General features: G+C 40.8%; 1 protein-coding gene across 3 annotated transcripts in view; it reads right to left on the bottom strand.

Annotated features, from left to right (window-relative positions):
- Positions 1 to 25,315, bottom strand: part of KCNMA1 (potassium calcium-activated channel subfamily M alpha 1) — a 731,805-nt gene that overhangs the window by 580,884 nt on the left and 125,606 nt on the right. For all 3 annotated transcript variants that reach the window (XM_044299035.1, XM_044299036.1, XM_044299034.1), the window contains exon 2: positions 1,703 to 1,870. In XM_044299035.1, the coding sequence (XP_044154970.1) occupies positions 1,703 to 1,870 (168 nt within the window). The remainder of the gene's footprint in view (positions 1 to 1,702; positions 1,871 to 25,315) is intronic.

The raw sequence follows: 25,315 nt of genomic DNA, 5'->3' as shown, positions 1-25,315 counted from the left end.
AGTAGCTGCTATCAACCAATCTCAGGTTCAAAAACTCTAAGGGAAGAAAATAATGTGGAAACAAAAATGTTAAATATAAAACTCAGAACCCAGGCACATACTTTACACTGAGGCCCTCTGCTGTCTGTGTCTGCCCCTGGTGGTAGCAATTAGAGATGAGCGAATTTCATATTTTGAAATTTGTTCACGCTTCGTTTACTGGTAAAAGGTGAATTGTGTTATGGATTCCGTTACCACGGACCATAATGCGATTCTATGATGGAATGCATAATGGAATGCCTTTAGAGGCATTCCGCTATTCATTCCATCATAATAGAAGTTTATGGGCTGCAAAACAGATCTTTTCAGTTTCTGTTATGCAGGGGAGTCCTCTCTGGCATAACGGAAATGGGAAGGATCCATTATGCAGCCCATAGATTTCTATTATGACGGAATGAATAACGGAATGCATCTAAAGGCATTCCGTTATGCATTACATAATAGAATTGCGTTATGGTCCGTGGTAATACACTTTTTACAGTAAACGAATCGCATCATAACCGTAAATTCGCACATCTCTAGTAGCAATGGTCACACCTGCTCTGATCATGCAATGGTTATCCTGAGCATGCAAAAGTCGATTAAACAATACACTGTGCATGGTATCAAGCTAAATTAAATGCCTAGGAACTTTCTATATAATACATGGTCCTATTTCATAACTATCTATTATAGTATATTTGATGGGATGTGAAAAAGAAAACATGAAAATGGTGTGGTAATGTGTACAGTGCTGGGAGGCATGCATATCCCACCCAGATACCTCGGCTGAGTGAGATAACTAAAATCCAGAAAGCTGCAGAGGTTTCAGCAAAGCATAGTTTGCTGAGACAGTTTTGTCTACATTTTGTTCTGGGCTGGATTTTATTTGGACGGGTGGATAGGTTTGGTAGTGGGATCTGCCAGTCCATACCCTACCAGTACGTGTATTGTCTTTTGCCGGAGGTGATCGCAGGTGAGGCCTGCTGTAATCAAGGAGGGATAAAACCAACCCTTTGTGTTTCAGTCTGTGATCAGAGGACTTGGAATCAGAGGCCTTACAGAGGCTCTAGGTGGTGTCAGCCAGGAGGGCTGAGAGGCCACAAGGCTGTGTGAAGCCGGATCTCTTCCCTGTCTGGACTTGTGTTTGGTGAGCGGATAGGCTAAGGGTTGGAGCTTGAGTCCCTGTGTATAAGCTGTGCTTAGAGGTGAGTCAGGGAAAAGAACTTTGTTTTAGTTAGAGGCCAGACTGTTATGGTTGTGCTGGTACCAAAATAAAGCACCATTTGGACTTTTAATTCATTGTCTGACGAGATGTCTGTGATGGCGATCCCTTACAATGGATTCAAAAAGCAAAAGGATATGTAAGCTGGAAAACTTCAGACAAACCTCAATGACTCATCAGACAGAAAAAGTGACTTCTTTATGGCTAACTGCTGCCTAGATAAACTTTCCGTCTAAAAAAAGAGACATCTTCAATGTGGTGCATTCATTTGGGAACAACTTGTCTGCCCTCTGGGCTGGTCGTTGATCGACAAGGGACACCAACAGATTCCAGTGGTTAGTTTGACAGTGGTTACAAAGTCCTGCCATCAAAGACTCTTTATTATTACATGTAACTTTGCTTTTAAAAGGAATTTTTTAAACTTTAAAATAGCCTAAATTTGAACATTTTAACACTTACCAGCACTCGACCCGTTAGTGTCTGAGCTGAAATCATCACACCAGCCCAGTCTTTTACAGATGTCATCCAGCCCACCTCTGCAACAGCAGTTCCTTCTTTATCATCAGTTGGCTTGCAGTCCCCATCATTTCCTTGGGTACTGACTGGGTTTACAACCTTTTGGGCCTCCTGTAAGAAAAATTTGAATAAAATTGTTAGGTAAAATAATTAATTTGCGTACATAACCTTAAGAACATGTAGTACAAAAACACTACAAAAGATTGATCATTTGGAAAGAAGAGACTTCTGAGTGATCTAAGCTCTCAAAGAGAAAATAGATGTGCTGCAACAAAGGCAATACCACTGAATCTACAGCAGATTTCAATGACATTATAGGCTCAAGTTATACAGCTTGTCTGCTTCTGTGTCTTCATCTCCTCCTATCCATGCTCTCCAGAACTACATATTTATAATACAAATAATATGTGGATCAAAATCACTTTACATACCGAATTTTACACCCAAAAGCTGGCCATGCTCATGAGCTGTCAAAAGAACAACTCTTCCATAAACTCAACAGTACCTGCCTAACCACTCTGTCTAGAGAGCCAGAAGAGAAAAGACAGGAGTGGGGCCTGAAGAGGAGACATGGAAAGAAATGAGTACTATTTTTATTTATTTTTTATCTTTTTGTGCCTCCAACTGGTTGTTAGACAAAGAGTCCCACTCTGCAATGGCAACTATTCTTACTAGTCACAAAATAGAAGGTTATAAATATCTGTCATTGTTGTGTCCTTTGGGTCTTTTCAGCCCCTTCTTGGACGCATTCCAATATATACTGCCACCCATCCTATAACCCTTAGAGGCTCCATTATATTGTCTCCCTTAGTTTATTGGCCCTATAGCAGCTTCTATGCCTGGTAGTTATGTCTATGCAGCCATTACAAAATGTATAGTACTATGTCTGGCAGTCAAAAAGGGCATGGCCACATGGGGCAGAATATACAGTAGCACTGCAAATGAGGAAACAAAACACAAGAGCACAGCAAACTCCATGTCAAAATATAACTAATCCAAATTTTGCTTCTGATTTTGCCATGGATCTGCAACTGAGTAAGCAGTGGATTTTCCTCACCAAAGTACCCTAAGTCCTGTGTGGTCTGTAAAAAGTACATATGTTATACTGATGTGGATAGTGGTCTAGATTCCTGCAGTACCAATGATAAGTCTGAACTTAAAGCCTGCTATCTGCATGTGCAAATCAGGCCTGTAGCAATCGGGAGTGCAGAGTACGGTTTGGGTTCTGGTGGTGAACCAATGATATAAATTAAGAGAAAACAGGAGTCGAGGCTCATCTGGTCATGGCACGGATAATCGCGAGGAACTCAGCGATAATGAAATGTAGGAAAAAAGAGAAAATCCAGCTTCCAAACGACCAATTGAATGCTTTAATGCAAAAACGTGCTAAAATCCGGACATGTACACCAGCTCTGGTTGGTGTATATGTCCGGATTTTAGAAAGTTTTTGCATTAAAGCATTCAATTGGTCGTTTAGAAGCTGGATTTTCTCTTTTTTCCTACAATGATATAAATTGTACTTAGAAATGGGAGGCCGTTTTTTTTAGATTTTGCATTGGAGCCCAGGAGCATATCATTTATTTTATTTCATTGCTTTTGGATAAAAACTAAAACTGAACAGTAGAAAATGAATATAAAGGCATAGAACACATTCAGATATTAGCCAGCCTGGTTGGCACATTCTGTGCTTTGTAACCGAATAAGTTGCAATGTGCTCTACACATATTATTATTATTTGTGATTAAAGTGCCATTCATTCCATAGCGCTGTACATATGAGAAGAGGTATACATACATACATAATACAGACAATTGCACTAATCAAAAACAAGATGGGTTACAAACTGGTACAGAAGGAGAGAGGGCCCTGCCCGTGAGGGCTTACAATCTACATGGTATGGGAGAAGGACACGGTAGGTGCGGGTGAAGTTGATCATGGCGGTATAGAGGCAGCAGGGTCACTGGTTGTAGGCCTGTCTGAATAGGTGGGTTTTCAGGTTTCTTTTGAAGGATTCCACTGTAGGTGAAAGTCTGAGTGAGAGTCTGATATGTTGGGGTAGCGAGTTCCAGGCGGATGCACGGGAGAAATCTTGGAGTCGATTGTGGGAAGAGGCGATAAGAGGAGAGGAAAGAAGGAAGTCTTGTGAGGATTGGAGAGTGCGTGTGGGAGTGTATCGGGAAAGTAGCTCAGAGATGTAGGGAGGGGACAGGTTATGGGCGACCTTGTATGTATTTGTTAGTACTTTGAAGTGAATTCACTGGGCAATGGGGAGCCAGTGAAGGGATTGGCGGGGGAAGAGGCAGAGGAGTAATAGGTTGAGAGGTGGATTAGTCGGGCAGCAGCGTTGAGGATAGATTGGAGGGCAAGAGTGCTAGATGGAAGGCCACAGAGGAGAGTGTTGCAGTAGTCTAGGCGGGAGATGATGAGGGCATGTACAAGCATTTTCGAAGATTCAAAGTTAAGGAAAGCACGAATGCTTGAGATGTTTTTGAGTTGGAGGCAGCAGGTGGTGGAAAGGGCTTGGATGTGCGGTCTGAAGGAGAGGGCAGAATCCAAGGTCACTCCAAGGCAGCGGACTTGGTTGACCGGGGGAAGTGTGCAGCCATTGATAGTGACAGATAGGTCTGTTGGGGGGGTTGAGCAAGATGGGGGAAAGATTATGAATTCTGTTTTATGCATGTTAAGTTTTAGAAAGCGAAAGGCGAAGAAGAATGATACAGAAGATAGACATTGTGGGATTCTTGATAGTAAGGTGGTGATGTCTGGACCAGAGAGGTAGATTTGTGTGTCGTCAGCATACGAGTGATACTGAAAGCCATATAAACTTTATGCCAACAAACTTTTCTTCTTGCTACATATTCTGTAACCATCACATAACATATTACCCAGAAAACATATCTGAGAATGAAGTATTAGTCGTTACATTGGCAAATGCTTTCCCTTTATTGAAAAACCTATTTATATTGCTAAGTGAGCCTGCAGGGCTTGCAGTGAATGAGATTCCTAATAGCCTGGTGGTTCTCTATCATTATATCCCTCACGTCCACATGAAGGTTAGAAAAGCTCCATGAATTAGCGAGAGCCTCATTTCTCTGCAACCCAGGCAAACATCAATGATAAATGAATAAAGCAGATGAGATTTTCAAGCAAAGAAACAAGCATTTTGTAGCAACAGTTTTTATTGACTATATGATTCTTTCCTCTTTATATAATCATTCTAAAGAGTCTAATGCACACTATAGTGAACAATAATAAGGACATTCAAAGCAACAATGTCACAGACTTCGGCACCAACAGTTCCCATTAATATATTACGTTTCTTGGTAGGTAATTGTACTTCATTAATAGTACCCAGAAATTAAACTCTTTATATGCAATGTTTTATATCATACCATAGCCTATGTATACACAAGACGCAACCTTATGTGCGTTATTTCAAGGCACTTGGCATCAGACTATACAAGATGGTTCCATTACTTGGGAATGTACCAGTTGTTACCTATGTTTATTGGTCTATTATATTGAACTCACAATGAGCTAAAGATATGTACGTATTTCTCATCTTTGCTAGTTAGAGCAACTTTTTTGGACTTGCCACAATTGTATTTAGGTCCCCAGGTCTATCTTGATGTTTGTTACCATACTCCAGAAGATGTGCACATTTCGGAGAAGCTTCGGAGTTTCTTCCAGAAGAGGAATATTATCACAGGGAGTATAGCTTATGGACATTGGAACCATAGTCTTAGGCCTTTTTTTCTTCCGTTTATGGGCCATTTTTTGCGTTCCGTATACGGTCCGTATACGGTACCATTCATTTCAATGGTTCCGTTGAAAGATAGAACATGTCCTATTATTGCCCGCAAATCACGTTCCGTGGCTCCATTCAAGTCAATGTTGTCCACACAAAAAAAGGAACACATACGGAAAAGCATCCGTATGTCTTCTGTATCCGTTCCGTTTTAGAGGAACCATCTATTGAAAATGTTATGCCCAGCCCAATTTTTTCTATGCAATTACTGTATACTGTATATGCCATACGGAAAAATGGAACGGAAAAACAGAACAGAAACACAACAGAAAAAAAACGGAACAACGGCTCCGTGAGAAACGGACCGCAAAACACTGAAAAAGCCATACGGTTGTGTGAAAGAGGCCTAAGTGTGGAATTACTAGTGTCATAAAAAAGCATAATTACTGAAACAGCAAACAAACGTTGCAAATTCTACAAATTTTATCAAAATGGTGTGGCAAACGATACATTTGGTGAAACTCCCAAGACATGTTAGGCAGTTTGAGGTTTTTGTCCTTATGTGACCTGACAGCTGGAGTACTTTATACCATTATTTACTCCAAAACACACACAATTTAGACACACCACTTTTTTAGACAGTTTTTAAAGCTGTTGAGAAAAGTGCAAAAATAGTGTCTAAAAACATGTTATACAGGTGCATCTCAATAATTATCGAAAAGTAAATTTCAGTAATTCAATTCAAAAAGTGAAAATCATATATTATATAAATTCATTATTCACACAGAGTGATCTATTCAACGTGTTTAATGCTTTTAATGTTGATGATTATGGCTTACAGCTAATGAAAACCCAAAACTCAGTATCTCAGAAAATTAGAATATTATATAAGACCAATTAAAAAAATAAATTTAATACAGAATTGTTGGCCTACTGAAAAGTATGTACAGTATACCGTATGTACTCAGTACTTGGTCGGGGCTCCTTTTCAATGAATTACTGCATCAGTGCGGAGTGGCATAGAAGCGATCCACCAATTGCACTGCTGAGGTGTTACAGAAGCTCAGGTTGCTTTGATAGTGGCCTTCAGCTCGCCTCATTATTGGGTCTGGCCTTTCTCTTGACAATACCCCATAGATTCTCTTTGGGTTTAAGGTCAGACAAGTTTGTTGGCCAATCAAGAGCAGTAATACCTTGGTTATTAAACTAGGAATTGGTACATTTGGCAGTGTGGGCAGGTACCAAGTCCTGCTGGAAAAATAAATCAGCATCTCATTAAAGCTTGTCAGCAGAGCTAAGCATGAAATACCCTAAAATGTACTAGTAGATGGCTGGCTGACATAGCTCCCCAAACAATCAATGACTGTGGAAACTTCACACTGGACCTCAGACAACTGGCAACTTCCTCCAGATTCTGGGACCTTGATTTCCAAATGAAATGCAATATTGACTTTCATGCGAAAAAAGGACTTTGGACCACTGATGAACAGTCTAGTCCTTTGTCTCTTTAGTCCAGGTAAGATGTTTCTGATGTTGTCTCTGGGTTATGCGTGGCTTGACACAAGTAGTGCGAAAGTTGTAGCCCATGTCCTGGATATGGCTGTGTGTGATGGCTCTTGAAACAGTGACTACACCCACAGACCACTCCTTGTCAATCTCCAAATTATTGAATGGCATTTTCGTGACAATCCTTTCAAGGCTGCAGTTATTCCTGTTGCTTGTGCACCTTTTTCTACCTCACTTTTTTTCTTTCACTCAACTGTCAGTTAATATGCTTGTATAGAGCACTGTGAACAGCCAGCTTCTTTAGCAATGAGTTGTCAATGACTATCTTCTGGAAGTCAGCAGTCTTCCCCATGATAGCCTACTGAATGAGACTGACAGACCATTTAAAGGCTTTGGCTTGTTTCACACTTGCGTCGGCCAATCCGGCAGGCTTTCCGGCCGAGAACAGCCTGCCGTATCCGACATTCCAGATGCTGGCGCAATGCCATCCGACCCCATTAATTATAATGGCGTCCGCCAGTAATCTGTCCACAATCCAGCAGTTTTTGTCAAGCTGATTCCCAGCATTCTATGCCAGACCAGCTTGCCTAAACAGCCTGCCGGCAGTGTGAAATGGGCCTTTGGAAACCTTTGCAAGTGTTATGTGTTAATTAGCTGAGTGTGACACCATGAGTCTACAATATTGAACTTATTCTCAATGTTCAAATTTCCTGAGACATTGACGTTTGGGTTTCCATTAGCTGAAAAGCCATAATCACCAACATTAAAAGAAATAAACACTTGAAATAGATTGCTCTGTATGTAATGAATCTATATAGTATAGGAGTTTCACTTTTAAATTAAATTACTGAAATAAATTTACTTTTTGATGATATTCAAATTTATTCCCCCTGTAAATTTTCTGCTCACCATACACTCCACTTTTTTGGGTCCGGTCAGCTTAGTAAGGTTACTTTCACACTTAGCCTTTTTTTTTGCGGATCCAGCATGGATCTGCAAAAACGCTTTCGTCACAATAATACAACCGCATGCATCCGTCATGAACGGATCCGGTTGTATAAAGCCATGACGGATATGGTTGGGTGAGTTTGGTGTGGAAGAACTTTACTGGCCCACAAAGAGCGCTGACCTCTACCCCATCAAACATCTTTAGGATGAAATGGAACAGACATTGTGAGCAAGGCCCTTTTGTTAAACATCAGTGTCTGACCTCACAAACGGTCTCCTGGATGAATGGGCAAACATTCCCACAGACACATTCCAAAATATTGTAGGAAGCCTTACCAGAAGAGTGGAAGCTGCTTTACCTGCAAAGAGGTGACCAACTCAATATTAATGCCGATGGATTTAGAATGAAATGTCATAAAAGCTCCTATAGGTGTGATGTGTAGGTGTATAGGTGTATCAATATCTTGTATGAATATAATTCAATGGTGGTGGCAATCATACTTTTTAGAACTGGACCTTTAGTTTACTGCAATGGTTCACTGCCCTAGATGGAGTTATTAGTAGTGATGAGCGGCAGGGGCAATATTCGAATTCGCAATATTTAGCAAATATTTGGGCGAATATTCGCCATATATTCGAGAATTCGCGAATTCGTGACCTCCAGGCATTATTTTCTTGATTGCGAAAATTCGCATACAAATTTTCGCATAAAAATTCGCATGAACTGGTATTTTCTAAAAAAAAACGAATATTCGCAATTACGAATATATTTTGCGATATTCTAAATATTCGCGAATTCTCGAAGTGCCGATATTCGCGATTAAAATTCGCAATTCGAATATTCGTGATCAACACTAGTTATTAGGGTCACTTCTAGTAAGTCACTTTTAATTAGTAAGCAAGTACTAGTGGAGCTCAGCAATTATTGAGAGTATCTCTTGCCATCTCAGCCACGAGTACAGAACAGATTGTCCAGAGTTGTAAGTGAACTGGCTTGAAGGGCACAATACTATCCCTTTCTGAGTCTTCTGTATTGAACCCATGCTTTGGACATAGTGACATGTTACAATGATTTTGAATGCAGTTGATATACATCTGTCTTAAATAAGAAAGACAAGAGCAGCTGTCATAGCTCTAAAAATCTCACTGACAATTACATTTCTGGAATGTCTCAGAAGCAGTTTGCCGATTTACCTTTCTGCGTTCTCTATATTTATATCCACAATGCAAATTTCGTGACTGATCACATACAGCAATTGCAAGTTAATAATGTGCTCTCACACACAGACAAGTCACATTATTATGACCATTTCCTACTTTCGACGCCAGCAGCACGTAGGTGGTGAAGAAAGTCACAGAGCTGGCTTAGTGGGTATATAACGTGTGCAATAGGCTGTCTGCACACACATCCCTTGTTGCTGTCATGAGTGAAAGGGTCTATTTGTTAGAGTTGCAACAAGGAAAGATAATTAGCTTTTGGGCAAATGGCAGTATTTCTGAAACTGCGCAGTTTGTGAACTGTTCACATGTTGCTGTGGTGAAAGTGTATTGAGAGTGGACAAATGGCACCATTGTGAATAAGCGACATGAAAACTGCAGAGCACCAAGTGCCACTGATGTGAGATGTGATCGTTGGCTATGAAGGCGCATAAGGGGGGACCAATACACTACAGTGTAGCAGCTCACCATCAAAATGAACCAGGGGGCTACCAGATGTGTGTCTAAGACAGCAGTTCAGCAAACAATACTGCATATGGGGCTCTGAAGCAGAAGTATGGTCACTGCACCTATGCTAAAAAGTTGCATCCACAGAAAAAGATTCAATTTTCATTGAAGTATCGTAATTGGACCTCCTCTGATTGGAAAAGCGTTATCGTCTGGAGATTTTTGTGGCAATTTATAGGCCCACTCATCCATATGGAAGGCACTCTCAACTGGGTATAAACCCATCTTTGCAGATCATGTACATCCATACATGCTGATTGTCTTCCCTGGAGCAGATGGGATCTTCCAGAAAGACAATGCAACATGTGTCATGGTTAGTAAAGTCCGCCTTTAGTTGGAAAAGCATGACCATGACCAAGACTTCAAAGTACTATCCTGGACCCCTAATTCCCCAGACTTGAACTTAAACCAGACTTATGTAAATTTAGCATCTGTGGGACCACTTTGATCGTCATGTTCGACCTTATTAAGTCACTCGCCAGCCCATCTAGCTGCTGTCCAAGTTCACTCTGGATATTAGCTTGTAGTCATAATGTGACTCAACTGTGTATGTGCCATGCATATTTAATCTATATAAATGTATGTGTTTCCAAGCCTTAACATTGTCTGGTGTAGGCACTGTAGATTTAATTTTATTGTTTTGGTAAAGAACAAATCTTTGACAAAACTAGATGAGTCTTCACGCACATGGATGCACTATGGCTTAATTTTGTATAGAACTCTAGTAGAACTCTCAGAGAAGTAGACAGGGCTTTAGTGTACCCCCTAAAGCCTATAATTTCATACAAGAGGATATCATTTTTATTTTAGTTGGATGACAAATCGTTGCATGTTCCATTGGACACCATATATTTCCTCTAGAACAGGGATGCTCAACTTGCGGCCCTCCAGCTGTTGCAAAACTACAATTCCCAGCATGCCCTAATAGCTGTGGGCTATCAAGGCGTACTGGGAGTTGTAGCTTTGCAAGAGCTGGAGGGCCGCAGGTTGGGCATGCCTGCTCTAGAAGCACTGTACATGCATTTATATTTTCAGCACTCTGCGTACTAGTGTATTGAACTACCGTATTATTATTTGCATAATATATATGCAAATATAATATATAATACCTTATAACCCTATTTAGTATTTCACAATAAAAAAAAAACATAAAAATACAGAAATGTACAGAAATGTATTATTATTTTTTTTTACAGTTTTACTTCCATATCACTAACATTTTGTGGCGTTATTTAGTAGCATTTTTTTTCCAAACACATGTGTGGATTGATGATTTTTTGGAATTTTTTTTTTTTATAGAGAAGGAAATGGAAAAGTAGCTAAAAAATATATACCTTCAACATGGTGCATGGTGCCTGAGACCCAAAAACCCAGCCCAAAAAATAAAAATAAAAATTTCTGCACTTCATAATTCCCATAGAACCAGGGATGCCCAACATGCAGCCCTTCAGCCATTGCAAAACTACAATTCTCAACATGCCCGGACACCCTAAAGCTATCAGTCTACAGCAAGGCATGGTGGGAGTAGGGTTGCCTCAGAACATGGCACGCACTGCTCTCAGTGCATGCCATGTTCCCTCAGCAGAACAGAGGAGAAGGAGTATCTCTATCCCTCTCCCCTTGTGCCACCGCTACGGCTGCCACCAATAAGAAGAGAGAGGGGCAGAGGAGGGGAGGGGCTGTGGCTACTGCACCACCAATGATGATACCTAAACCATTAATACAAATACAAGAGACAGGTGTCGCCGGCAGAAACACATCGGCACCCGACCTCTATGACAGGTAGCTGCGATCAGTTAACTTTTCAAGTGCCACAGCCCCCTTCTGTATTTGTATTAATGGTTTAAAAACATTGGTGGTGCAGTGTGCCCCCCATCCTCCCCAGTATTAAATCATTAGTGCCACAATACGCCCCCTCCAAGCCCCCCAGTATTAAATCATTGGTGGTGCAGTGCGCCCCCAACCCCCCAGTATTAAATCATTGGTGGCAGTGGCCATAGGGTCCCCTCCCCCCTCTTCATTGGTGGTGCCGTGGCAGATCAGAGCCCCAGCAGTGAAGTCGCGGGGCCACGATCAGTTACCATGGCAGCCAGGATGCTACTGAAGCCCTGGCTGCCATGGTAAGCTCCCTGCTGCTGTATGCACAGAGCCCAGATCAGCAAGGAGAGTGTGAGGTCCTAGTCAGCCTAAAGTCCTATGCACCCTATTTGGGTGAAATGGACAAGGGATCAAAAGATCCCATGTTCTAGCCCCTAAGGGGGAAAATAGTTATTAAATAAAAAAGTTAAAAAACAAACACACCAAAATATTAGGTATAAATCACCCCCTTTCCCAATTTTACATATAAAATATATAAACAATAAATGAATAAACATCGCCACGTCTAAAAAGTCCAAACTATTAAAATATATAAAATATCTCCTATGTGTTGAATGCTGTAAAAAACTGTACGATTTGCCATTTTTTAGTCACCTTGTCCCCCTCCAAAAAAAGGATAGGACTGTTCTATTATTGCAAAAAAGTTGTTTTTCACATATACCTATAAGAAAAAAACCTGCAGGCAATACCACCCTTCTAGCAACATCTTGCCATCATACACATATTATCAAAAACATACCTAAAGGTGAGATGATTAGAACTCAATGAAATTGCTCTAACATTGATACATTGATGCAAGAAGCAGATAGGGTCGCGTTCAGACTGCAAAGGAGACAATACACTTCAGAAAGCATTAGTGAGGCTAGACAGCTGGCACTTAAACAAGATAGAAAGAGCCACATTTTTCATCATAAGGCAGGAGAAGAGGTTACCACTAATATAGTTAATACTAGCCTAAGGCCTCATGCACGCGACCGTTGTGTGTTTTGCGATCCGCAAAACACGGCTGGTGCAAAGCACGGACAAGAATAGAACAGGTTATATTTTTTTTGCGGACCACAGAACGGAGCAGTGGCCGCATCTTTTGCGGCTGCATTGAAAATAATGGGTCCACATCCGGGGACAAAAACAATGGTCATGTGGATGAGGCCTAACAAATCGAGATTTAACTTCTAAGAGACAGGAGAAGCCCCTCACCTTATAGTAAGGAGTATACACAAATGTGTAAGATTATCCAGCAACATTTATCTGTACTAAATTACGATAAAGACTGGGGTGGTGTGGTTTCAGCATGAGTCAGATTTGTAATGAGGAAAGCTCCCACCATAGGACAGAAAGTCAGTCCCAGTTTGTTTATTGACCGTCCTGTAAATGTGCATACATGGCTTTCATATAAAGGCAGCTTTAAATGGGGTGGCAATAGATGCATCTGCTGTAGATATATGACAATAAGTCAAACTGTCACTTCTACAGCGAATGGATCTAGCTACTTAATACAGCAATACATGAACTGCAATACGGAACATGCGGTTTATGTTATTACTTGCCGGGACTGTAAATTGCAGTATGTTGGTTGCACGACGAAACAAATGAAAGCTAGAATCAGAAAACATGTGTCTGATATCCCTCATTATAACACACGCAATGTGTCAGCGGCCAGCTTCCATTTTGCCACTGTTCACAAAGGCAGTACAGCTATGTTTTCAGCACAAGGAGTGGAGAGAGTTTCTTTCCCTGTCAGAGGTGGGAATTACAGACAGAAGCTTCTCAGTAGATGTTCAGATTGGGAAATTGTGCACCTAAGGCTGAGTTCACACGGGCGAGATTTCCGCGCGGGTGCAATGCGGTAGGTGAACGTATTGCACCCGCACTGAATCCGGCACCATTCATTTCTATGGGGCTGTGCACATGAGCGATTTTTTTCACGCATCACTTCTGCAATGCTTTAAAATCGCAGCATGCTCTATATTCTGCGTTTGTAACGCAGGACAGGCCCCATAGAAATGAATGGGGCTGAGTGAAAATCGCAAGCATCCGCAAGCAAGTGCGGATGCGGTGCGATTTTCACTCATGGTTGCTAGGTGACAGTCTATTCACTGTATTATTTTCTCTTATAACATGGTTATAAGGGAAAATAATAGCATTCTGAATACAGAATGCTTAGTACAAGGGCAATTGAGGGTTAAAAAAATAAAAAAGAAATTAACTCACCTTGTCCTCTTCATCGCGCAGTTCCCGGTCTCTTCTGATGAGCTGTCGGCTAAAGGACCTTTGGTGACGTCAGATCACATGCTCCAATCACATGGTACATCACCACGGTGATGTACCATGTGATTGGAGCATGTGATCTGACGTCACCAAAGGTCCTTTAGCCGACAGCTCATCAGAAGAGACCGGGAACTGCGCGATGAAGAGGACAAGGTGAGTTAATTTATTTTTTATTTTTTTAACCCTCAATTGCCCTTGTACTAAGCATTCTGTATTCAGAATGCTATTATTTTCCCTTATAACCATGTTATAAGGGAAAATAATACAATCTACACTACAACTAACCCAAACCTGAACTTCTGTGAAGAAGTTCGGGTCTGGGTACCACAGTCGGTTTTTTATCACGCGAGTGCAAAACACATTGCACCCGCGTGATAAACACTGAACATCGGAACGCAATCGCAGTCAAAACTGACTGCAATTGCGTACCCAATCGCGCGGGTTTGCCGCAATACACCGGGACGCATCCGGACCTAATCCGGACACGCCCGTGTGAACTCAGCCTAAGAGTCTGAATAAAAAGCATGACTTAATTTTGCAATACAGATGATTGTTTTAAAGGTTTTGTAGTACATTTTTCTATGTGCTTCTCCTTATTTTGTTTCTGTGTTTTGACCACTCCCATCTTGATTGCATGGGTTGTGAGCAATCTAATTAATTGGCTTGGTCTTTATCCTTGCTTAGAAGGGGGCTCAGTCTTTTATTTGTATGTCATGATGAAGGACCTATATATTGGGGTCCAAAACGTACACATTTTTTACTGTATTGGATGTCTGGATTTTTCGTTGAATGAATAAATGAATCTTTTTATGGGAAGCTGGACTCTACAACTTTTTTGCAATTTCTACATGAGAGATACCCAGGTGAGCGCTGCAATACTTACGTCTATCAGATTGTTCTATTATGGGCCGGACGTTCCAAAAAAACGTAATGCACACAGCTTTTTTGGTGTTTCATTTTTTTTGCGTGGTATTGAATGGAATTAAGTAACATAGTAACATAGTACATAAGGCCGAAAAAAGACATTTGTCCATCCAGTTCGGCCTGTTATCCCGCAAGTTGATCCAGAGGAAGACCCCTCTCTAGTGGCTATAGCCTGTAATATTATTAAGCTCCAGAAATACGTCCAGGCCCCTCTTGAATTCCTTTATTGTACTCACCATCACCACCTCCTCAGGCAGAGAGTTCCATAATCTCACTGCTCTTACCGTAAAGAATCCTTTTCTATATTTGTGTACAAACCTTCTTTCCTCCAGGCGCAGAGGATGTCCCCTCGTCAGTCACAGTCCTGGGGATAAATAGCTGATGGGATAGATCTCTGTACTGACCCTTGATATATTTATACATATTAATTAGATCTCCCCTCAGTCGTCTTTTTTCTAAAGTGAATAACTCTAATTTTGATAATCTTTCAGGGTACTGTAGTTGCCCCATTCCAGTTATTACTTTAGTTGCCCTCCTCTGGACCTTCTCCAGCTCTGCTATGTCTGCCTTGTTTACAGGAGCCCAGAACTGTACACAGTACTCCATGTGTGGTCTGACTAGCGATTTGTAAAGTGGTAGGACTATGTTCTTATCACGGGAATCTATGCCCCTTCTGATGCAACCCATTATCTTGTTGGCCTTGGCAGCAGCTGCCTGACACTGGTTTTTGCAGCTTAGTTTGCTGTTTATTAAAATTCCTAGATCCTTTTCCATGTCAGTGTTACCGAGTGTTTTACCATTTAGTATGTACGGTTGACTTGCATTTTTCCTTCCCATGTGCATAACTTTACATTTATCAGTGTTAAACCCCATCTGCCACTTATCTGCCCAAGCCTCCAGTCTATCCAGATCCCTCTGTAGTAGTATACTGTCCTCATCAGTGTAAATTACTTTACACAGTTTAGTGTCATCTGCGAAAATTGATACTTTACTATGCAAGCCTTCTACAAGATCATTAATAAATATATTGAAGAGAATAGGGCCCAATACTGACCCCTGAGGTACCCCACTAGTGACAGTGACCCAATCTGAGTGTGTACCGTTAATAACCACCCTCTGTTTTCTATCACTGAGCCAGTTACTTACCCACATACAGATGTTTTCTCCCAGTCCGAGCATTCTCATTTTATATACTAACCTTTTATGTGGTACAGTGTCAAATGCTTTGGAGAAGTCCAGATATACGACATCCATTGATTCGCCGCTGTCAAGTCTAGAACTTACCTCCTCATAGAAACTGATTAAATTAGTCTGACATGACCGATCCCTCACGAAGCCATGCTGATATGGCGTTATTTGCTTATTTCTGTTGAGATGCTCTAATATAGCATCTCTCAGAAAACCTTCAAACAGTTTACCCACAACAGATGTTAAACTTACCGGCCTATAGTTTCCAGGCTCTGTTTTTGGCCCCTTTTTGAATATTGGCACCACATATGCCATGCGCCAATCCTGTGGGACATTCCCTGTCAGTATAGAGTCTGCAAATATCAGAAATAAGGGTCTGGCTATGACATTACTTAATTCCTTTAGGATACGGGGGTGTATGTCATCCGGTCCTGGCGATTTGTCTATTTTAATCGTTTTAAGTCGCTGATGTACTTCTTCCTGGGTCAGACAGGACACTTTTAATGGGGAATTTATTTTTGCATTCTGCATGTCATCTGACAATTTATTTTCCTCAGTGAATACATTGGAGAAAAAAATATTTAACAGCTTTGCTTTCTCCTCATCGCTCTCTGCGACTTCCCCCTCATTACTCTTTAAAGGGCCGTGTCGGCCCTTTAAAGAGTAATGAGGGGGAAGTCGCAGAGAGCGATGAGGAGAAAGCAAAGCTGTTAAATATTTTTTTCTCCAATGTATTCACTGAGGAAAATAAATTGTCAGATGACATGCAGAATGCAAAAATAAATTCCCCATTAAAAGTGTCCTGTCTGACCCAGGAAGAAGTACATCAGCGACTTAAAACGATTACTTTAAAGAGTAATGAGGGGGAAGTCGCAGAGAGCGATGAGGAGAAAGCAAAGCTGTTAAATATTTTTTTCTCCAATGTATTCACTGAGGAAAATAAATTGTCAGATGACATGCAGAATGCAAAAATAAATTCCCCATTAAAAGTGTCCTGTCTGACCCAGGAAGAAGTACATCAGCGACTTAAAACGATTAAAATAGACAAATCGCCAGGACCGGATGACATACACCCCCGTATCCTAAAGGAATTAAGTAATGTCATAGCCAGACCCTTATTTCTGATATTTGCAGACTCTATACTGACAGGGAATGTCCCACAGGATTGGCGCATGGCATATGTGGTGCCAATATTCAAAAAGGGGCCAAAAACAGAGCCTGGAAACTATAGGCCGGTAAGTTTAACATCTGTTGTGGGTAAACTGTTTGAAGGTTTTCTGAGAGATGCTATATTAGAGCATCTCAACAGAAATAAGCAAATAACGCCATATCAGCATGGCTTCGTGAGGGATCGGTCATGTCAGACTAATTTAATCAGTTTCTATGAGGAGGTAAATGTTAAAAAGATTTATACTTTTTAACATTTATATAATTGAAGAACATTTTAGGGTTAGTTTTATTCTCTTTGGCAATTAATCTCTCGGTCTCTAGTTTGGCCGCTTTTATTTGTTTTTTACATGTTCTATTTTTTTCCTTATAGTTTTTCAGTGCTTCCGTGCTCCCCTCCTGTTTCAGTGAATGATATGCTTTCTTTTTGTCATTTATTGCTTTCGTTACAGTTCTATTTATCCACATTGGTTTCTTTTTATTCCTTAACCTTTTATTACCATACGGTATGTACCTCTCACAATGAGATTTTAGGATGTTTTTAAAGATATCCCATTTTGTGGCTGTATTTTTATTTTTGAGGACTTTGTCCCAGTTAGTTTGGCCTATTTAGTTGGCTAAATTTAGCTTTTTTGAAATTTGGTATTTTTGTTCCTCCCTGTAGAAACGCTCTTTTGAATGATAATTGGAAGGTTATTACTTTGTGGTCACTATTTCCCAGGTGTCCCCCAACCTGCACGTCTGTTGTTCTGTCCGGCCTATTGGTTAATACTAAGTCCAGTATGGCCGTCCCTCTAGTCGGGTCCTGAACCAGTTGGGAGAGGTAATTGTCTTTGGTTATTGCCAAGAACCTGTTTCCTTTATGAGATATACAAGTTTCAGTTTCCCAGTCTATATCTGGGTAGTTGAAGTCCCCCATAATAACCACCTCATTATGATTTGCCACCTCGTCTATCTCGTTTAGTAATAGATTTTCTGTGGACTCTGGTATATTAGGTGGTTTATAGTAAACTCCTATTAGTAATTTATTGTTGTTTTTAGCTCCATGTATCTCTACCCACAGTGACTCCACGTGTTCATGTCCCTCATTTATATCTTCGCGGAGTGTGGGCTTTAGACCGGACTTTACATAGAGGCAGACCCCTCCTCCTCTCCGGTTTTGACGATCCTTTCTAAACAGACTGTAACCTTGTACATTAACCGCCCAGTCATAGCTATCATCCAGCCATGTCTCAGTTATTCCCACTATGTCATAATTCTCCTCACACATCACTAATTCCAGTTCACCAGTTTTATTAGTCAGGCTTCTGGCATTAGTATACATACATTTGAGAGGTTTATGTATATTTTTTATCCTACACCTTTCCTTCTGAACTGTTCTAGTCCCTCCTTCCATTCCTCCCCCAGTCCCATTACTTTGCCCCCGGTCTCTATCTGCACTATCTTCCCGTCCTATAACGTAATTACCCTCCCCCCCCAGTCCCTAGTTTAAACACTCCTCCAACCTTCTAGCCATCTTTCTCCCCAGCACAGCTGCCCCTTCCCCATTGAGGTGCAGCCCGTCCCTACGATAGAGCCTGTAGCCGATAGAAAAATCGGCCCAGTTCTCCAGGAACCCAAACCCCTCCTTCCTACACCAGTTCTTGAGCCACTTTGTAATCTCCATAATCTCCCGCTGCCTTTCTTGTGTGGCTCGTGGTACAGGCAGTATTTCGGAAAATACTACCTTTGAGGTCCTTGCCCTCAGCTTTTGACCTAAATCCCTGAAATCATTTTTAAGGACTCTCCACCTACCTCTAACTTTGTCATTGGTTCCGATATGGACCATGACCGCTGGATCTTCTCCAGCCCCTCCCAGTAATCTGTCAACCCGATCCGCAATGTGTCGAACTCTAGCGCCAGGAAGACAGCACACTGTTCGGCGATCACGGTCTTTGTGACAGATTTCCCTATCTGTTCCCCTAATAATAGTCGCCCACTACCAGCACCTGTCTGGCCTGCCCTGCTCTCCTGGTTCCCTGCTTACTGGAGCTGACATTCCCCTGACTGGCAGAGGAAGTGTCCGGCTGCAGCAGTGCCGTCCCCGGACTGACATCCCCCTCATCTGCCAAACGTGCAAACTTGTTGGGGTGTGTCAGATCAGGGCTAGCCTCCCTGGCACTCTTCCCTCTACCCCGCTTTCTAACTGTTACCCAGCTAGCTACCTCACTTTCCTCAGCCTCCTCTCTGTCACCCTCCCCCTCATCTACCCCAAAGAGTGCTTGCTCGGTGAGAAGCAAACTCTTTTGCAAATTATCAATGCCTCTCAGTGTTGCAACTTGCCCGTTTAGAGACTCGATTTGCGATTCCAAACGGGTTATTTGCTCACATCTAGAACAAAGATATGCACCCTTGAACTCCTGTTCCAGGACTGCATACATCATGCAAGATGTGCACTGGACTGCATTGTAAATTGTGCAACACATACTAAATGGGGATTACAACAGTAAAAAAGTAAAACAGTATATATGATTCAGACCTAGACCCTGTCTGCTGTAGCCGAAGGGCTACGCTACACCAAGCCAACAACACACAAGGAAATGATATCCAACCTTAGTTTCCAAACTCCTTTTCTTTAACTCCTTGTTTTTTTAACTCCACTTAATAAGAAGCCCACTTAGTAGAGCAGGCCCCAGGAAGAGCAGGCTCTACAGAGTTTTAGTGGGTTAATTTATAGCACCTGGTTGCCCAGGGAACTCTCCTTAATTAAGCAGAGAAAAAAAAAAAAAAAAAGGTTTAAATGGCAGTACTAGAATACCAACACTTAACTTTCAATGATCTCTGCTGCAATCCACACTCAGCCACCTGCAATCACTCCCACAAAACCACACACAGCACTAGAACTCCTTGTTTTTTTAACTCCACTTAATAAGAAGCCCACTTAGTAGAGCAGGCCCCAGGAAGAGCAGGCTCTACAGAGTTTTAGTGGGTTAATTTATAGCACCTGGTTGCCCAGGGCACTCCCCTTAATTAAGCAGAGAAAAAAAAAAAGGTTTAAATGGCAGTACTAGAATACCAACACTTAACTTTCAATGATGTCTGCTGCAATCCACACTCAGCCACCTGCAATCACTCCCACAAAACCACACACAGCACTAGAACTCCTTGTTTTTTTAACTCCACTTAATAAGAAGCCCCCTTAGTAGAGCAGGCCCCAGGAAGAGCAGGCTCTACAGAGTTTTAGTGGGTTAATTTATAGTTGCAATACTTTTTTGTGTTATCGAAATCTAATTATAATTTTTGTATCGTGACAACCTTAGGTGGGAGTTGTAGTTTTACAACAGCTGTAGGGCCACAGGTTGGGCATCACTGCCATAGACTATCAGCTAAAACCACAGGTCTAAAAAATGTCTCCAAAAACACAAATATGCTAAAATGTCCCAAAATACCTGGAGAAACACATAATGACATGTAATATTACTTATTAACTGGGTTCCTGTCACTTAATAAAATACAATATGAAACACAGAAACATAGAATGTGTCGGCAGATAAGAACCATTTGGCCCATCTAGTCTGCCCAATATACTGAATACTATTAATAGCCCCTGGCCCTATCTTATATGAAGGATGGCCTTATGCCTATCCCATGCTTGATTAAACTCCTTCACTGTATTTGCAGCTACCACTTCTGCAGGAAGGCTATTCCATGCATCCACTACTCTCTCAGTAAAGTAATACTTCCTGATATTACTTTTAAACCTTTGCCCCTCTAATTTAAAACTATGCCCTCTTGTAACAGTTTTTCTTCTTTTAAATATTCTTTCCTCTTTTACCTTGTTGATTCCCTTTATGTATTTAAAAGTTTCTATCATATCCCCTCTGTCTCGTCTTTCTTCCAAGCTATACATCTTAAGGTCCTTTAATCTTTCCTGGCAAGTTTTATCCTGCAATCCATGTACTAGTTTAGTAGCTCTTCTCTGAACTCTCTCCAAAGTATCAATATCCTTCTGGAGATATGGTCTCCAGTACTGAGCACAATACTCCAAATGAGGTCTCACTAGTGATCTGTAGAGCGGCATGAGCACCTCCCTCTTTCTACTGGCAATGCCTCTCCCTATACACCCAAGCATTCTGCTAGCATTTCCTGCTGCTCTATGACATTGTCTGCCTACCTTTAAGTCTTCTGAAATAATGACCCCTAAATCCCTTTCCTCGGATACTGAGGTTAGGACTGTATCACTGATTTTATATTCTGCTCTTGGGTTTTTACGCCTCAGGTGCATTATCTTTCATTTATCAACATTAGATTTTAGTTGACAGATTTTTGACCATTCCTCTAGTTTTCCTAAGTCCTTTTCCATTTGGTGTATCCCTCAAGGAACATCAACCCTGTTACAAATCTTTGTGTCATCAGCAAAAAGACACACCTTACTATCGAGGCCTTCTGCAATTTCTCTGATAAAGATATTAAACAATATGGGTCCCAGAACAGATCCCTGAGGTACCCCACTGGTAACAAGACCTTGGTCTGAATATACTCCATTGACTACAACCCTCTGTTGTCTTTCCCTCAGCCACTGCCTAATCCATTCAACAATATGGGAGTCCACGCACAAAGACTGCAATTTATTGATAAGCCTTCTATGTGGGACAGTATCAAAAGCTTTACTAGTGAAGAATAGTAATATGTAACATTGAAAAATGGACCACTGGATGACTTATATTTATTCCTCTCTTAATAATGGCCACTTTCATATACGATGAGCTGATCCTAATTTCTTGTACTGTTATTGCATTAGTAAATATTAATTTATGGTACAAACATTGTCACAGATCACACAATAATTCCTAATCAATGAGACTCATGGAAAATCCTACACCAGCCATTTTATATATTGTAGCATTGATTACACACTAATTCCTTTATTCAATGGCATAAGACATACATAACAAATCTTCATGAGAATAAAATACTTTTATGCAATGAATAAATAGTACATAACAATCTAGACCAAAAGTCTAGTTAAATGGACCACTGAAAGTGTTAATTTGCTCACACTATGAACATTTTATCATTTGATATTGAAGAGTTCTACAAGAGCCATACCGAAGAAGGAGAGGAATTTCTGTACAGGAAAAAAGCAGTTAGTTCCCTAAGTCACTAACGACAAGGAACAGTACCATTAGGGAGGCTGGCACATGTCAGTTTATGTTAAATCACAGGCTCAATGTGTTCCCAAAAAATGAAGGCTTTGTACAGCTCAAATTGGTAAAAAAAAACACAAGATGTGAACAGCAGAACTGGAGCCAGGAAAGGTAACTACATAATAGGGTACATGAAACAGAAACTCACTAAGCCAACATAAAATGGGGAATTAACATATAGAGGAGACACTGTGACATTGGGGGAGAGGGGAGGAAACCTTGGGATCCTAGGGGAGGAGTAGACTGCAGGTAAGGGGGCAGGCTTGGGAACTTTGAAAAGGAAAGCCTGCCTAGCTAAGCACTTGGGAGTTGTTTTTCATAGGAATAAAAGTGCTTTTCCTGGACATGGAATAAACACCAAGACGACACAAAGGTGTGGTTATAATGCTTTGACAATGGTCTAAGAGCCACTGCTGGTTGTTATATTAGTGAAATTTATTTAACAGACTCCCTTTAACGGCAAACATTGTATTGTTACAATGTGTTAGTGAGCACAGTTCAAAGACATTTTACTTCAAAAGTTCAAGCACATTCACTGAAAAATTTGCATTATTACAAAAGTAAATTGTCAATACCAGTGTGCAGTGTGTTTGTAGCATGGAAGGAACGTTTAAACTGTTCCTGTCTTAAAATTACAGAATAAACACTTGCAATTTTATAGTATCATTTAACAATGTGTACCAAACTCATGACTTTTCATGTATAGGCCTCATAATAAAATGGAAGAGTATAACATGAAAGAAAATAAATGTGGGTCATCTGGCCAGTAGTACTATTGGCCAGTTCTCCCTGGCTTTCAATATGTGCTATATTATGGTAAATAAGTGTCCCCACACATGTATATCCAGCACAGTCACATCGACTGCTCCAGCCTCAACACAATGGAATGTGATAAATGTAGAAAATAGATGGGCGGCACTCACCATGGTATAATAAATAAAGTCCTTTATTTCTTCCAAGGATAAAAGTAACAAGGCTCGGGGCAAGACAGTTTACACACAGTGTACAAAAGTAGCAACGGCCGCTTCGCACAACATGTGCTTCTTCAGGCCACTGACGTCAGCACGCATCTACGCGCTCTACTTATACGTCACAGCGCAGGGACGCCATGGAGTTTGCGGATGTAACCCCGCCCCTGACCCGATGTATGCTGAACATTATACATTAAAACAAATGCATTACACGAGTAACCAAATCAAAGGAATACACATAAATCATTTTTATCATTAAGCCCTAGAAGGCCCATAGCTCCAGTGCGTAAAATCCACATTGCTTCTCTTTGTAACAGGAGGCAATGTCTATCGCCCCCCTGTGGCGGATTTGGTACAAGCTCAATACCTGCAAAACTAAGGGATCTGGAGTCCCCACCATGTTCATTTCTCATGTGGTCAAGCAATCTGGGACATCCTTTTCCTGTACTTATTGAGTTGACATATTCTCTGAATCTTTCATACATACTTCTAATTGTTTTCCCAATGTAAAAGCATCCACATTGACATAGCATGTAGTTTTCAAATGTGACCACAGAGTCTGAAAGGGCTAAAACCCGGAAGCACACTTCTGGGGCAAAAGCGCTTTTCCCCCGGCAGAGATCAGGGAAATGTTCTATGCTGGTAATGAGCTTGAGCCTGTACTAGACTTCTAGGCTCATTTTCTGTATATTACAGTTCAAGCCAGCTGTTGGTAGTACTGAACTGTAATATACCTATTTCTATATAGAATAATGGAGCAAATTCCATTGTTCTATACAAATTGCAATCTGATGATTGCAAGTTGGAGTCCACATGTGGACATAAAAAAAAGTAAAAAAAAAGTAAATGAAAGTTTAAAAAAAGAAAAAATATAAAAATTAAATTTTTTTATTTTATTTAAATAACATCATGGCCATCATCACGTGTGAAAATGCCTGTACTATTAAAATATTTCAAAAATCCCATACGGTGAATGGCCTAACGAAAAAAAAATGGCCCTTTTTTTCACTATTTCCACATAAATTGAATAAAAAGTGATCAAAAAGTCATACACACCCCAAAATGGTATGAGAAAATCATCCAGCTAAAAATGCGCTTTCACACATCTCCGTAGACTTAACTATAAAAAAAAGTTATGGGAGGTCAGAATATCGCAATGAAAAGAAAATTTTAATTTTTTCCAAAGTTCTTTTTCCCCAGCATTAAAACGCAAGAAAAACTATACAAGTGTTATATAACCATGATCGAACTGACCTGGAGAATGAAAAGCACAATTCAGTTTTACCACACAGTGAATGCCGTAAAAAACAACAACAACATAAAACTGTGGCAGAATTGAATTTTCTTTTCCAATTTCACCCCATTTTAATTTTTTTTTTCTAGTTTCCCTCTACATTGCATGCCATATTAAATGGTGGCATTATAAAGTACAAATTGTCCCGCAAAAAAACAAGCCCTCATACGGCTATATGAATGAAAATTTTTTGAAAAATAAAATTATGGCTCCGGGAAGGTCCATAGACTTGTATTATGACAAAATGCAAAACAGAAGCCTTTAAAAGGCATTCTGTTTGCTTTCCGTCCTAATAGAAGTGTATGGAAAAGCATAACGAATCCGTCTGGGTCCCGTTATGCAATACGGAAAACAAGTTTTCTGTCTTGCATAACGGGTCCCAGACGGATCTGTTTTGATTCCCATAGATTGTTATTAGGATGGAAAGCAAACGGACTGCCTTTTAAAGGCTTCCGTTTTGCATTCCGTCATAATACAAGTCTATGGGCAGAAGAACGGATCCGTCCTTCCGTCTTATGGATTCCGTTATTTTCCGTTATAACCATGTTATAACGGAAAGCCGTAACTGAATCCCTAACGCTAGTGTGAACCCACCCTAAGGGGTTAAATGTTCGCAGATGGCATTACCGCCGATTGCATACACTAGCATGCACGGCGGATGTTTGGAAGGGTTTAAATGGCTAAATGCAATTGTGTCCTAAATCACCTAACCAATCGTCATTTGCCAGCAGCAGATCAAGCTGTGAAATCAGC

Source organism: Bufo gargarizans, chromosome 6, assembly GCF_014858855.1.
Source record: "Bufo gargarizans isolate SCDJY-AF-19 chromosome 6, ASM1485885v1, whole genome shotgun sequence".
Taxonomy (NCBI): domain Eukaryota; kingdom Metazoa; phylum Chordata; class Amphibia; order Anura; family Bufonidae; genus Bufo; species Bufo gargarizans.
This window is presented reverse-complemented; position numbering and strand designations above follow the sequence as displayed.